Source organism: Pimephales promelas, chromosome 24 (genome assembly GCF_988280905.1).
Source record: "Pimephales promelas chromosome 24, fPimPro1.hap1.1, whole genome shotgun sequence".
Taxonomy (NCBI): Eukaryota; Metazoa; Chordata; class Actinopteri; order Cypriniformes; family Leuciscidae; genus Pimephales; species Pimephales promelas.
In genome coordinates this window covers 7234149-7250050 of record NC_142792.1, presented here as the reverse complement: position 1 = coordinate 7250050, position 15902 = coordinate 7234149, and the positions used below count along the sequence as shown (strand labels likewise).

General features: G+C 36.3%; 1 protein-coding gene across 2 annotated transcripts; it reads left to right on the top strand.

The window, feature by feature from the left end:
* The first annotated feature begins 2696 nt into the window (after positions 1-2696).
* On the top strand, positions 2697-14686 carry LOC148965163 (antigen WC1.1-like). 2 transcript variants are annotated; one of them, XM_089127288.1, is made up of 14 exons: positions 2697-3254; positions 4745-5059; positions 5632-5955; positions 6076-6384; positions 6553-6876; positions 6953-7270; positions 7639-7941; positions 8168-8245; positions 9075-9389; positions 9480-9683; positions 9778-9870; positions 14049-14111; positions 14303-14365; positions 14489-14686. In XM_089127288.1, the coding sequence occupies exons 1-13, from the start codon at positions 3197-3199 to the stop codon at positions 14362-14364; spliced, it is 2766 nt and encodes a 921-aa protein (XP_088983414.1). In that variant the 5' UTR covers positions 2697-3196; the 3' UTR covers position 14365; positions 14489-14686. The 2 variants fall into 2 exon arrangements, with proteins under 2 accessions (XP_088983414.1, XP_088983415.1); XM_089127289.1 differs by lacking the exons at positions 9778-9870; positions 14049-14111; positions 14303-14365; positions 14489-14686 and having other exon boundaries at positions 9480-9748.
* The last annotated feature ends 1216 nt before the right edge of the window (positions 14687-15902 follow it).

Here is a 15902-nt window from a genome sequence, read left to right as displayed (position 1 = left end):
CTTGTCTCATTTAGTTTTAAGTTTGTATTGCAGTTTTATATCTGTGTCTCTTTTATTCCTTGTAAAGCACTTTGGTCAACCTCGGTTGTGTTTTAAATGTGCTCTATAAATAAATGATTGATTGATTGATTGATTATTGTGAAAGAATGTTGTATTTTGCTTTTATCGAAGTCAAAGTAAAGAAAATATGTACTTTATTAAAAATTTATTAATTCTTTTGGCAACATTTCACATTCATAAATGTAAATTAACTGCTAAAAAAAAAAAAATTTTGAACTTTTTATGCGTGAACTTACATTAATCAGATTTCTGGCTCCACAAAAAGGCAGTAAAACTGTCAACATATAGTCCTCTTTCTCTTTGGCCCATAAGCTTCCCCAGGCAAAACTAGGCTATTCTGTTTACATGTTATAATCTTGTAGCCTGGCATGCCAGACCTACATCAAAATAATTTTTGCTGCCGCTAGGGTGCGTCTAGATTTCTAGGCTAATAATCTTGTATATTGTTATTTTGGTTGATCACTTGTGATTTTGTACCCTTTTTTTTTTTTTTTTTTTTTGCAATAAAGATGCCGATCTCCAAATTTTCATTTGAATGCTTCCACATTCTCTACATCTATCTAAAATATTATTTGGACCCTGTGCATTAGTTTTCTGTCATCAAAAAGCAAAAATATCCTCATCAAATAAGCCACCCTAATTCCTCATTCCTCCGGCTCATGTCCCGGCAGCTTCGGTGTCAGGCGGCTCTGACATGAAGGTACACACGAACTATAAAACGTTCGTGTCAGTTCAGCTTCAAACTATATACACCTCCAAAAAAATGACAATGACATCACCAATGCAACTTTTCTGTAATCCATCACTTCTCTGACTGCTTGTTTTGATTCACAGACCAAAAATGAGAAGAAATGACGAATCAGAAGTGTGAACAGTGTCATGATTGCAGAGATTTCCAAGGCTGGTGAGTTTAATTCTGCTGAAATAAAAGAATGCAATTGATCGTTCTGTTTATAGGCTACGTGTAGTGGACACACCAGAGGATTATGATGATGTCATCATTCATAGACAGAATGATAGATTTAACAGGTGAGTGAGTCACACATGCATTTATGACTTTATCAGGAGTAAATCCAATAATCTCAGTCAGTCATGGTGAAAGAGATCAATCAATGACACAAGCTGATTTACAAATTATAATGTGAATCAGAGGGAGATCAGGAGGAGTATGAAGATGTGAAGAACAGCAATGAAGATGAGAGAAACCTGTTGGGTAGGTTATTGTAATATTTATATAACCTATATCTGTTTTCATTGCTTATTAAACAAAATCTTGATGCATTTATAATGAAAAATATGAATTTGCTTTTGTTTTTAAAAATCGATTATGATGATGTGACTTATTGACCACACCCACTTTATGTTCATCAAATAATATTACAGTTACTGGAGCTACTGGGAGATGGTTTTGTTGTTTCTAATGCATCAGTGCCTTATGTTTGTATGCTATTTCAATTCTTTTTCTATTAAATGTTATGTGTTGCAAAATTTGACAACAAAAATATTCAGTCTTCGGTATTTGGCCTGTTATTTATATTTTGATAGCAACTCAAAAGATATGTTTTTTAATCAATTCATACATTTTTTATGAACTTTATGAATTAATATTGTTTAAAAGAGCATTTGGAGGATATTGGACAAAAGAAAATGTATTTTTAGGCTAACAGTATTTTAGGCAGTTGACAGCACTATCCAATGACAACATTTTAAATAAATTTAGAGCATAACAATCCCCAATGCAATTGGACTGAAATACATTTTAGTGATAACAACAAAAAGGTATGCAAATATAACTGTACATATAATTTTGGTCATCAATAAAAAAAACACATTTAAACACCGATCTTAACTGCACAGTTTATTATGAAATGTTCCATTAAATAATTTGAAACAAGTTTTTAGTCTTATTGTGTGGTTGATAGTGAATATTTTGCATTAGCTTCTTCTGCAGGCTGAGGTTGGACTGAACATTCTTGGTTTTTCTTATCAAAAACTTTTCAACTCTTTCAAAAATGAGTTTACTCAGACAGGCATAATAAAACATGCATCAATCATTTGCCAAATAATTTAAAGGGTGCTGAATATGTTTACATGACATTACATTCATTAAGACAAGGTAAACTTATAAATATATTACATCTTTTTTTTTTTCATCTCGAAAGAGTAAATTTGTATTTAATACACAGTTTACCAAAAATGTGTCCCAATTTTGCTGACTTTACTATATCTAATAAATTAAAATATACACTGGAAACAAAGTAATTTACATTTTGTGCCAATACAAATGTAGGCTGAGAAGCTTTAACATGGACCAGACTCTTTTCTGCTTCTCTTTATAATGAGTGTTTTGCTGTCCTCTGCTGGAGGAATTATGCATTGCAATATTAAACAGCCACAAATGTGTTGAATATAAAGACATGTGAATATGGTAGAAAAGAAAGCAATGTTTATTTAGAAATGTGATAAGAAACTTGTCTGTTTATTGCACACAACCATTCCAGTTTATTTAACAATTTATTAAATACTGTTAAGTGTGCTATTGGTTAGAACATAATAACAGTGTAGTAGTAAAATACACTTGATATTATACACAGTTGTTCCAAAATCAACTTTAAAATGTTCCGTTTAATATGATTTATATATTTATAACAAAGATCAAGTATTTTGTGTGTGAACTGAAGCTTCAGTAGTGAGCAGTCAGTCATCAGGTGTGTAAGTTGTGTGTGTAGATACAGGCTTTGATGCTGAATAACCTGCAGTGTTTCTCTATCAATCTCCTGTAAGTTTAGTGTGACTTTCTCTCCACGCTGACACATGACTGACACGAGTCTGTCCTCAGTGAAGTGTTTTTTCACACTGGAGGAGGAGTCCCGCTCATCAGCGCTCACACTTTATTGATGTATATGGAGAAAATAAAAATGCTGCTTTGTGATTTGTCAGTGATTATGTTTGATGATTTCCTCTGTTGTGTCTAATAAGGTAACAGTGAGTGTCATTGGCAGCTGTGAGAGTCTCTCTCTCTTTAGGGGACTGACAGGAGCCAGTTTCTTCAGTGTGTGTGTGTGTGTGTGTGAGGGAGCAGAGGAGAAACAACCATTTCCAGGAGTCAAACAAACAGTGTGACGAGCAGAAGAGGATGGAGGGATTTCTGACACTCGTTTTACTCTCCTCTATAGTCACTATAAACACATCTGGTAAGTACAAAATAAACTTAAGATGTAAAATATTACATTTTAAAATAAGCAGTTTGTCTATGATAGCATTAGACCACCAGAAACTGAAGCAGAATATTATAAATAGAAGCATTTGTAATATCTAGAAACTTCAGATCTTGTGACACTATATCATTCAATTAAATTTTACAAATGATTTGAGCTTTTACAGGCAACTAATTTGTTATACACTCATGCCCAGCTTTAACCCTCAGGTGCTCTTCGGTCATTTCTTACCGAAAAATTTTCTGTTTTGAAATTTTAAAAATCACAGCTTCATTGGAATGTTACGAAATTTGGTGACTTTTATGGCATTAGGTATGTGAACACAAAAAAAAATTGAGGTCATGATCCAAGCAGGCTAAGTGGTCGTAAAAAAAAAAAATAGTCACACTTGTGCTCTTCGGTCAAAAATGACCGACCATAGGAAATGAAAGGGAAATTGACAAACTTTGAGAATTTTTGTATGTACAATCTACAAATCGGCCATGATGCAGAAAAAAAGTGCTCAGCATTGAAGGATTGACACTCTAAAACATCATGCAAAACAGACATACCCACCCCTACACACACACATACAAACACACTTTTATACACAAAAACACCAATAAATTGTGATTAAAGAAATCTGTTTTGAATATTTAAAAATCACAGCTTCTTCAGAAATTTACGAAACGTGGTGACTTTTATGGCATTGGGTATGTGAACACACACAAAAATTGAGGTCATGATTCGAGCAATTTAAGTGGTCATAAAAAAAATGAGTCACACTTTTGCTCTTCTGTCAAAAATGACGACCCATAGGAAATGAATGGGAAATTGACACAAAAAAAATTCTCTGAATTTTTGTATGTACAATCTACAAATCGGCCACAATTCTAAATAAAAAGTACACCGCAAGAAAGCGGTGACACTCTACAACATCTAGAGTGCAAAACAGACACACCCACCAACACACACACACACACATACAAACACACTTTTATACACATACACACCAATAAATTTTGATTACAAAAAGTATGTTTTGAATTTTTAGAAATCACAGCTTCATCGCAATGTTACAAAACTTGGTGACGTTTATGGCATTATGCATGTGAACACACAAAAAAAATTGAGGTCATCATCTGAGCATGCTAAGTGGTCTTAAAAAAAATAATCACACTTGTGGTCTTTGGTCAAAAATGACCCCATAGGAAATGAATGGGAAATTGTAAAACAATGAAAAAAAAAATTGTGAATATTTGTTTTTTTGTCATTTTTTTTTAATAAGAAATAGTTTTTGAGATTGTTTCAACTATATATACAAATCCACCAACAACAACAAAAAGTGTCCGGTCACTTTTGACCGGGAAGATAACAAGTGTGACTCCGAAACGAAGAGCACCTGGGTTAAGATGTTAAATTTACCTTTTACATCTTATGTTTCTGGACTTTGGATGATTCGATCTCTTTCTCTCTTTCATGTACAGATTTTGAGACTGTGAGGTTGGTTGGTGGGAACAGTCCGTGTGCTGGTACAGTGGAGGTTCATCATGATGGTCAGTGGGGAACAGTGTGTGATCACGGCTGGGATAAGACTGATGCTGGAGTGGTGTGTAGAGAGATAGGATGTGGAGAGGCTGTAGAGGCTGTGAATGAGGCTCGCTTTGGACCAGGATCAGGACCAATCTGGATGCATGCTGTGGTCTGTAGTGGATCAGAGTCAACTCTGAAGAACTGTGGATCAGACGGATGGGGTGTTCATGACTGTGGTCATCATGAAGATGCTGGAGTCAGATGCAGAGGTGAGCGGCTCCATACAGCACTCTGTTAATGCATCACTGATCAGACTTTTTTAATTGATAAACATCTTATAAGAAATGTAAATTTTTTTACAACGCATTCTCACCCCAAGGTGTCACCTTTGACCATGCTTCAATATTTGACGTTTTAGGCGCCCTTTAGCGTCACTTACATGACGCGACCCTACGGCGTCATCTAACTGTCGCTAAAGGAAAGCGTCAGTTAGAGGACGCGGTTAGGTTTAGGTGTGGGGTGGGGGTAGGGTACACGCGATCCTAGGGCGTCATCTAACTGACGCTAAAGGGCGCCTAAAGCGTCAGATATTGAAGCATGGTCAAATGCTTTCCAAGGCGTCAGTTAAGTGACGCCTTGGGGGTGAGAATGGGCTGATTTTTTAATGTAATTTTTTGTTAGAGCAAATCATAAGCAGCTAATTGATGAATAGTAAATTTGATTTCTTAACAACTCAATTTTATCTATTTAGAAAATATATTACTAATGAAAGGACTGCTGTTTTATTTCCATATCATAATCATAGAAACAGATGGTCTTCTCTTTGTGTAAATATATTCAGAAATAATAAACTACGGAAGGTCAAGACTTGTGGACGGGTCTCACCTGTGTTCTGGAAGAGTGGAGATGCTTCTTGTAGGAGGCTGGGGTTCAGTGTGTGACGCTGCCTTTGACCAGCAGGATGCAGAGGTTGTGTGTAGAGAGCTGGACTGTGGGGCTCCTGTACAGGTGCTGGGAGAAGATGCTTTTGGAAAAGGAAATGGTCCGATTGGATCAAAAGAGATTCAGTGCAGAGGAAATGAAACACACATTCGACTCTGTCCATCATCAACCTCAAATAACACAAACTGCACTCATGACAATGATATAGGACTGATATGTTCTGGTAAAATGTCAATGTTCATCATTTCAATAGAGAAATCAAATTGTTAACTAAAATGTAATTATCGTTTGATTGGTTTCTTTTTGTTTGATCAGTTTCAGTAGCTCTCTGTTATTTGTCCAGGTTACACTGACGTCAGACTGGTCAATGGTCCTGACATCTGTTCTGGTCGAGTTGAACGTCAGTTCTTCAGTAATTGGGACACAGTGTCTGATGCATGCTGGGATATGAGAGCTGCCAGTGTCCTCTGTAGACAGCTGAATTGTGGGATTGCTGTGTCTGTTGTGGGATCAGACTGGTTTGGAGAGGGAAGTGGTGAAATCTGGGCTGATGTGTTTGATTGTGATGGGAATGAAACAAAACTCTCAGAATGTTCCGTCTCTTCATGGAGTCGAGCTGTATGTCCTCAGCATTTTGGAGTGATCTGCTCTAGTGAGTCCATATTACTAGAAGACTTCATTGATTTCTTGCTCTTGAAAGACTCAATTATATACCTATAAATGCTATATTTCAGTTCTCTTCAGTTCTCATGTATAAATGTATTATTAATGTAAATCACATTACCAAACTTGCAAATAAAACATAAGATCTTCTCTCTAGATTCCTCTCTGTCTGTTCATGACGGTCAGGTGCGGTTGTCTGGAGAGAGACAGTGTGAGGGGGAGCTGGAAGTTTCCATCCATCAGGTCTGGAGGAGAGTTCTGCTGGACTCCTGGAGTCTCACTGAATCCTCTGTGGTCTGCAGACAGCTGGGCTGTGGCTCTGTGCTGAACTTCTCCGGCTCCTCTTCATCCAGTCCTGAACACAGTCATGAGTGTGTGACGGGCTTCCAGTGCTCTGGGAGTGAAGCTCATCTGGGGAACTGCAGCTCTCCACAAACTCTCAACTGCAGCTCCACACAACAGCTGTCAATCTCCTGCCTTGGTGAGCACAACAACATCTGGGCAGATTCTTCAGTTGTTGGTGATCAATAATGTGTTTTTCTCTCTCTGAATATCAGGCCGCGGGTCCATCAGGCTGGTGGGTTCTGGGGGAGACTGTGCAGGGAGGCTGGAGGTTTTTCACAGCGGCTCATGGGGGACAGTGTGTGATGACTCCTGGGATATTAAAGATGCCCATGTGGTGTGCAGACAGCTGCAGTGTGGAGTGGCCCTCAGTAACCAGCAGGTACCAGCCTGGTTTGGTCCTGGTTCTGGACACATATGGCTGGATGAGGTGAAGTGTGAGGGGAATGAGACGTCCCTGTGGAACTGCTCTTCTCCAGGCTGGGGGAAACATGACTGTCAACACAAGGAGGATGTAGGAGTCGTGTGCTCAGGTAAACAGTAAAGTAATGTGATTGATTTTTAAATAAATAATTTCAAATGTTTAAAGGAATAATGTACAGGTGGTCATTTTTGCTAAATAAACACCAGGATAATCAGGAGCGGATGGGTTATATTTTACAACAAAGACCATCTTACTGTATTGATGGTCTGATAGACATGGATGCCTCTACTTTTTATATATTTTTATTGACCAAGCAGAATCAAGTAGTACATAATTATATTTTCATAATATATTATGCATCTTAAGTATCTTTTTCAGATGTTACCACTGCTAGCAGCATGCATTAGCAGTATTAACCAGTTGGTACTGTCTGGTAATATGAAACAAATCAGGTTGTGATCTCTTTAAACCATCTAGAGTTTAAAGAGATCAGGTTAACTGAGGGCTGTGAAGGGAATGTGGAGGTTTTCTACAATGGATCCTGGGGTAATGTGTGCTGGAACCAGATGGACAGAGACACAGCGAGTCTGATCTGTCAAGAGCTGAACTGTGGAAGATCTGGTGTTGTGTCTGATTCTACACCAAGACTAGAATCAGCTCGTAACTGGCTGGATAAAGTGAAATGTCGACCACATGATTCAAATCTGTGGCAGTGTCCGTCTTCACCCTGGGGACAGAACTACTGTAACAATGATGAAGTGGCCAAAATCACCTGCTCAGGTGAGATTATGTTTAAATACTGTAAGATGGTCTTAGTTGTGTTTCTTTAAACACAATGTTTGTTGCCTATATAGTGAATAAACTGTTTCTGAAAGACTAAACTAATTGGACGGACAGGCTAAAATGCTTTATGAGGCTTAAATTATGTTTTTACGTTGATATGTTTTATTGAAAGATGTTATGATTTTGTGTCCTAATGTTCAGTACTCTTAATATTTAATCTCAGAGAAGGAGAATCCTAAAACTCCTCGGAGTCGTCTGACATGTTCCACCTCACCATCTCCTCACCAGAGACAGTGTTCAAGTAAGATTTTTATTAGGGTTAGTTCACCCAAAAATTAAAATTCTGTCAGTATTTACTCACCCTCATGTTGTTCCAACCCCGTAAGACCTTAGTTCATCTTCGGAACACAAATTAAGATATTTAAGATATTAAGATCGCTCCTGCATACTAATCCATAGACTTCTTGAGGGAATGACAATTGCTGGCATCGAAAATTCATTAAAGACATCGTTAAAATAGTCCAAGTGACTACAGTGGCTCAATTTTAACTTTATCAAATGACGAGAACACTTTTTGTGCGCAAAAACAAACACAAATAACGAATTTATTTAAACTATTCACTTCCTTCTCCATCGGCCTGTAGTCAGTTAACGTAGTGTGATTGCGTAAAGCTATGCCACACGTAGGCTCACTATTTGCCAACGCTGGTCATGTGTGTGTGATGCGTGTGACGTACAATAACAGAAGCTTACGCTATTAGTAACCTGACTCGAGGCAGAGAGAGAAATAAACAAATAGTTGAAATATCGTTATTTTTGTTGTGTTTTGCGCACAAAAAGTGTTCTCGTCGTTTGATAAACTTAAGATTGAGCCCCTGTAGTCACTTGGACTATTTTAACGATGTCTTTAATGACTTTTTAAGGCCAGCAAGTCATTCCCTCAAGAAGCATATGGACTAGTATGCAGGAGTGATCTTAATATCTTAAACAAGAATTTATTTGCATTTAAAAATTACTATCAGATTCATAAATGTAATCCACTAATTATTCATTTAAAGCCTTAGTTTAGTTTCTGTGTTTTGTTGTAAATGTGCTGAAGGCAGTCAGTGATGTTGCTGTGTGTGTTTTAGAGCATGTTCCTCTCAGACTGAGTGGAGGTTTGGGCCGGTGCTCTGGGAGGCTGGAGGTGTATCATAACGCTGTGTGGGGTTCAGTCTGTGCTGATCTGTGGGACATCAGCGATGCTCAGGTGGTCTGCAGGCAGCTGGGTTGTGGAGACGCACTGAGGGCTGATGGGAATTCAGTGTTTGGTGCTGGTGAAGGTGTTGTGTGGATGAACAGAGTCGAGTGCAGAGGGAATGAGATTCACCTGTGGGACTGTCCTCACTCCCTGAAGAACCACACTGACTGTTCCCACAAAGATCACGCTGGACTCACATGTGCAGGTCACAGCAACACACTGAACATCATCATTTTATACTAATAATCTTTGTGTATTTGCATGATTTTGAATGTGTTTGTGTGTGTTTTGTCAGATTTGTCAGTGTCCACTACTCCTGCCACAACAACATCAGCTTCTCGTCCAGTTTCTCAGACAGTGCGCTTAACATCAGTCACTCCTCCACAAACTCCTCCAGCAGCGTCTCTCTCTGTGCTTGTGGTTGTACTGGGAGTTTTGCTCGTCCTGCTCTTAGTGCCACTGCTTATACTGGTTCAGCAGAACAGAGTGATGAGGAGAGGTAGGAGAGATCCAGAGACTGTCATAGTGTGTCTTATTCAGTGTGTGATCAGTCATGTGTTGTGAACTGACAGCAGGTTTGTCTACACACACAGCTCTCTCTGACTGGTACACAGGACTACACAGGGCTCCAAGTGAGGAAGTTTATGAGGAAATTTATCACAGACACAATCAAGTCACTCATACAGGTGAGGCATTATCAGAGATTGTTCAAAACTTAAACTGCTGCATTCTGATCAAAGGGTCCCTAAAAAGTGTTCACTTCTCATCTTTCTATTGTTACTGTTGCCTCTTGAGCACGTTCTACCAATGAACAGTCACGTACAAACCTCACCTGGGACTGATTAAATTTATTCATTATCTAGTTTTTATTTCAATCAAACATCAAGTACTTTGGTGGTGAGGTGGAAATTTTCCTCTCCACTTCCTGTGAAGTGAAGTTGATGAACCCTTATTCCCTTTAGGATTTGAAATGAACATATTTGAACATATTTGCTCCATTTGAAATGAAATGTCACTTCAGACAGAGTAATACGCCATGAAGTCCACTTCGCAGGCCATATTTGATTAATTGAAATGCAACTAATTTGTTTTTAGATTATTGTGAAAACCTTGCTGAGAAAATGAACGCCATCAAGCAAAAATCTCAGTCATCTGTGTTAAAGTTTTGTCAGTAATTAATATTAATTAGCCATTAATTAGCAAGAGACATCAGTGATACCGGTCAGATCCATTGTAGAATTAATCATCATTCTATCACTATCATTCACATCTAGCTAATTAGTTTTAATTATGTATCAATCCATAAAAAAAAAAACAGAATTGCAGGTGTATGTTTCTATAAAATTATTAAGAAGATAAAAGATAAAAAAAAGATGACCCCCCAAAAATGGACCCAAATGGACCCAAAGGGCGGGATTCATATTTTAAAAAAAAATCATGATTTTTTTTTTTACTCGTTTTTTATAATATTTTTTCTTTTCCTTTTTGGTGTTTTGAGAAATTTTCAAAAATAAAAAAAAATATAATTAGTATTAATGCAATAATTATGACAAAATTTCCCCCCATTGAACATAATAGAAAAAATAAATAAATATATATATATATATATATATATATATATATATGAAGAGTTCAGCAAAAGCCTCTAAATGCCATTTGAAATTTTCTTCTTTAATGATGATTTTTGTCAAACTTTTATATTTAAGTTCAGTAATTTCACTTAAACAACAATTAATAGGTAATTATCATTGCCATTTAAGTGAAATCACTGAACTTAAATATACAACCTTGATAAAAATGATCATTCTAAAAGAAAATTTCAAATGGCACTTAGAGGCTTTTGCATCTGAACTCTTCATATATATATATTTAAAGCTGTATTTCATTTTAGAGTCAAGCCTAGGCCTCATAAAAGCAATTTTTGAAATGAGAGGGATGCCATCTGGTGGACAAACTGAGCATTTTAAAAATGCAAAACACATGTATAATCTGAATTTTTTTTGGTGTGTTTGTGTATAAAAGTGTGTGTGTGTGTGTGGATATGTCTGTTTTGCACTCTTTATGTTTTATAGATTCACCCCTTCACTGTTGTGTGGTTTTTTTCAAGATCGTGGCTGATTTGTAGATTGTACGCACAAAAAACTCAGTATTTTCACATTTTTGCCAACTTCCCATTAATTTTCCATGCGGGTCCATTTGGACCCGGACACCCCAAGTGTGACTATTTTTTTTACAACCACTTAGACTACTCACATCCTGTCCCCAATTTTTTTAGGTGTTCAAATACCAAATACCAACAAAGTCACCAAATTTCTGTCCATTCCGAGGAAAAACATTTTTTTTATTTAAATTCTTCGGGTCAATTTGGGCCGAACAACCCCACAGGGTTAACAGGAGGGAGTCTCGTCTCTGAAGAACTGAATTCTGGGAATGAAGATGTTGATTCGCTTCTCTTAGGCCCCATTTACACCTGTTATTAAAATGCGATCTGTATCCAGATAAATTATCCGGATAATAAAAAAACGCATGTTAATGCAAGGTTGTGATCGGATTGTGATCTGCCTGACCACATCTGGAGGTAGTCTGGCTCGCATTGTGTTCGGATCTTTACGGTGTAAACGCAATCTGGTTGCTGAAATCGCGTATATTTTACTCCTCCCAAAAATGCTAAAAACAAACGTGAGAGCGTCATGTTATAGTCAGATATGACGGCGCTCGCCTACTGCACGCATCACCGCAGATGAGCAGCTGAGCGTAGATACATCAAGCCAACGTGCAAACATCGCAAATAAAAGTGAAAGTAAGTCACAGACGCTTAACACACAATCATCTTCAAGCAAAGAAACGAAATGGTCTTACCAGTGCTGTTGCCACTCTCTTTTATTGGTGTCTTTGATTTTGAAATTAGCTGATGATCAATAAAATGCAGCTCATAGCCTATCTGTTGCTATTGGTGGCGTGCAATCCATTAAATCTGCATATAACGCGGGAGTTGAAGATCGGATTTATATCCGTTTTGCAAAAACACATTTATGTGGCCAGGTGTATGGAATCGGTAAGACCAGACGTATTATCCGGATAACTTATATGGATACAAAACGCATTTGAATACCAGGTTTAAATAGGGTCTTAGGTTAGAAGTGATATGCAAACTGTAAAAAAAAAAAAAAGAAAGAAAAGAAAAAAGAAAAAATGTATAGTCAAATTCACACATTCCTGTTTGACCTGTGAGTGTGCACCCCAATATACAATGCTTAGCTCTACTGAAGATAATAGACTCTGATGTTTTGAATAGCAATATCACACACTGGCTTTGTAAACTTGTAATTTCATTACCAGATGATTAAAATCATAAAGCATTTTAATTCTGCAAATATCTGTATTATTTTATATTGAATGCAAACACATCCGGATACTGTGATGATCATTCATGTTCCAAAACCAGTTTGTGAGACAGGTGCTGCTTCACTTCTAGTTGTAGGCTAGTTCTCTCTGTTACACTGTACAAATTAATACATTCAAGTTTATTCAACTTGTAGATGACACACCAGAGGGCTATGATGATGTCATTACCAGTGGTCAGACCTATGGAAAAAAAAAAAAACTACTAACTATTAATAAGCAGAAAGTAGTTTATTGAGACAAAGGTCATTAATAGTGATATATAAATATATATAAATATATATAAATTCCCAATGAAGACATGTTGTGATGTAATGGTGTTTTCTGGAAGAGACTAAAGAACAAAGTATTTTTATCAGCTGAAAGGCAGAATGTTTTTATTACGTTATATAGACATTATATAACAGTTTCAGGTTATGCTTTAGTGTTGGTAACATGTCCCACATTGTTCCACACAAACGTAGTAATCGTCCCACATTTGGTTTGTTTGATGGTGGTCACCCTAAAGCAGAATGGTTGAGAGTGAGAGACCCATTGTTTTGTATGTCGTTCAGCCGTACATGTTTGAATCGGAATATATAAATCTCTGATCAGACCCAGATGACGAAGAGACTCCGGCAGAATAAACACAAATGAGAATGGACCAGAATGGTTATTTGATGCATTTATGTTTATAGAGTTGTAATCGCGTCCCCTTTGCAATTATGGATGTGCAAAACACACACAGAGACACACACAAACACTAACGTTGGTGCAATTTTTTTAAACTACAAACACATACTGTGATCAAGTTTGCTACGTACAAGCGAAATTACATTTATGCGAGGGACCTGTTGCGTCATGTTTACATTACTTGTCATACAAGTGCTTTTGTGGCAAATATGAGAAGATGGCTACAGAAAATATATGCAGAGGATGTGTCAGGCGGCTCTGAGATGATGGTACAGCCGAACTAACAATGAAACGTAGATATTCGTCTCAGTTCAGCTCAAACCTCAAAAAAAAAAATAACATTGACTTCACCAATGCAAATCGCTGTAAGCCATCACTTCTCTGACTGCTTGTTTTGATTCACAAGACCAAAAATGAGAAGAAATGGCGAATCAGAAGTGAACAGTGTCATGACTGCAGAGATTTCCAAGGCTGTTGAGTTTAATCCCGAAATGCAAAGAAAAGTGCATAGAAACGAGAAAATCACTGCTGGGTTTAACAACATTGCACAAAGACCTGGAGAGAAGAACATAAATGTTATTGAATTCGAGAATATAATTATTTGGTTAAACCTTGAGTGGCTTTAAATGTTTTGCTTTTGGTTTAGTGCCTTCAGCTCTGTGTTGTAGATTGGGTGGAGTTCACATTCTTCACAAATGTGACTGATTCAAACTATTAACAAAATACATTTGACATGATACATATATTATGAAGTAACATTTGTCCTGTTTATATCTTCGTGTATGTGCAGTGGACACACCAGAGGATTATGATGATGTCATTATTATTGGACAGAATGCTATAGATGTTACAGGTGAGTCACATGCATTTATTCCATTAATGAATCATGAGTTTATCAGGAGTAAATCTAATAATCTCAGACAGTTGTGAGGTGAAAGAAATCAAACACATCATCTGTGACACAAGCTGATTTACAAATTATAATGTATTATGGTTTTATAATTATTTTATAATTATAATGGTTTTATTTCTCATGTGAATCAGAGGGTGATCAGGAGGAGTATGATGATGTGAAGAACAGCAATGAAGATGAGAGAAACCTGTAGGGTAGGTTATTGTAATATTTCTATAACCTATATCTGTTTTTATTGGTTATGTTGCTTATTAAACAAAATATTGATGCATTTATCACAATGAAAAATATGAATTTGCTTTTGTTTTTAAAAATAGATTATCATGATGTGAGGGAGGGGTCAAATAAAGAGGGAGGAGCCATGTGACTTATTGACCACACCCACTTCATGTTCGTCAAATCATATTACAGTAACTGGAGCACTGGGAGATTATTATGTTGTTTCTAATGCATCAGTGCCTTGCATTAGAAATATTCAGTCTTCAGTATTTGGCCTGTTATTTTTATTTTGATATCAGTGCATACTCAAAAGATATGTTTTTTAATCAATTCATTAATTTTTATTAACTTTATTAATTAATAATGTTTTAAAGAGCATTTGGAGGATATTGGACAAAAGGTAAATGTATTTTTTAGGCAAATTACATTATTTTAGGCAGTTGACAGCACTATGACAATTCCCAACGCAATTGAAAATAAATTTTGAGCGATGACAACAAAAAGATATGCAAATATAATTGTGAGTATAATTTTAGTCATCAATAAAAATAAAAAATAAAAACAATAAAAAAATGTGTTAAACACATTGAAACACCGATCTCAACTGCACAGTTGTTCCATTTTAAATTTAAAATATGTTAAATGATTTGAAACAGTTTTTTAGTCTTATTTTGTGGTTGTGAATATTTTGCATTAGCTTATTCTGCAGGCTGAGGTTGGACTGAACATTCTTGGGTTTTTTCTTTTTCAACAACTTTTCAAAAATGAATTTACTCAGACAGGCATAATAAAACATGCATCAATCATTTGCCAAATAATTTAAAGGGTGCTTATGTTTACATTACATTCATTAAGACAAGGTAAACTTATAAATATATTCCATCTTTTCTTCTTATCAAAAAAGAGGTTTAGCAAGATATTTATATGAATGTGGAATTTAGCGAGTACAAGATCAGATTAATTTATTTTTGATTAATTAAATTATTAATTTTATTGGTTGAAGCAAAACACCATTTGTCAACAGGAGTATTGACCAAACCTGGAAGTAGATTGAGCAACTCTCAATAAATCAAGAACACCTGATGATGGGATTGAACCCCTCAAACATGGGCTATTTTTCTCATAAAATAAATGAATAAATAAAAATCAAAGTTTTTATCCTATAAAATAAAAGATAACACATTTGCTTGCTGTGAAAAGCAAAATTGAAAAAAGAAAAGAAAAAAAATGTCAGTCAAACAAGAGATAGTGAATAAAGAATGAAAGGGTCCACCACTGAGTAAAGGGTAAGAGTGGAGACAAGCCAGGAACTAGATTTCTTTGTATTTGGCCAGGGCATGATGTGTTCCAAAATCCTTGAAAAAAAAGAGTGAAAGGTGTTGTGAGTGGATGCATGCCTCTGGCAGAAAGCCTTGTTTGTCATAGTCTATTTTTTTTTTTTTTTGAGAAATAGCTTTTGAATATTCAACAAGAGGGTAACAAACACCACTTTAATTTACAGCCCACAATGCC

Coding starts and splice junctions, on each gene's coding strand:
- LOC148965163 (XM_089127288.1), top strand. CDS start 3,197: ATGGAGGGATTTCTGACACTCGTTTTACTCTCCTCTATAGTCACTATA. Junction 6,877..6,952: donor GCTGTCAATCTCCTGCCTTG/GTGAGCACAACA, acceptor TCTGAATATCAG/GCCGCGGGTCCATCAGGCTG. Junction 7,271..7,638: donor TGTAGGAGTCGTGTGCTCAG/GTAAACAGTAAA, acceptor TAAACCATCTAG/AGTTTAAAGAGATCAGGTTA.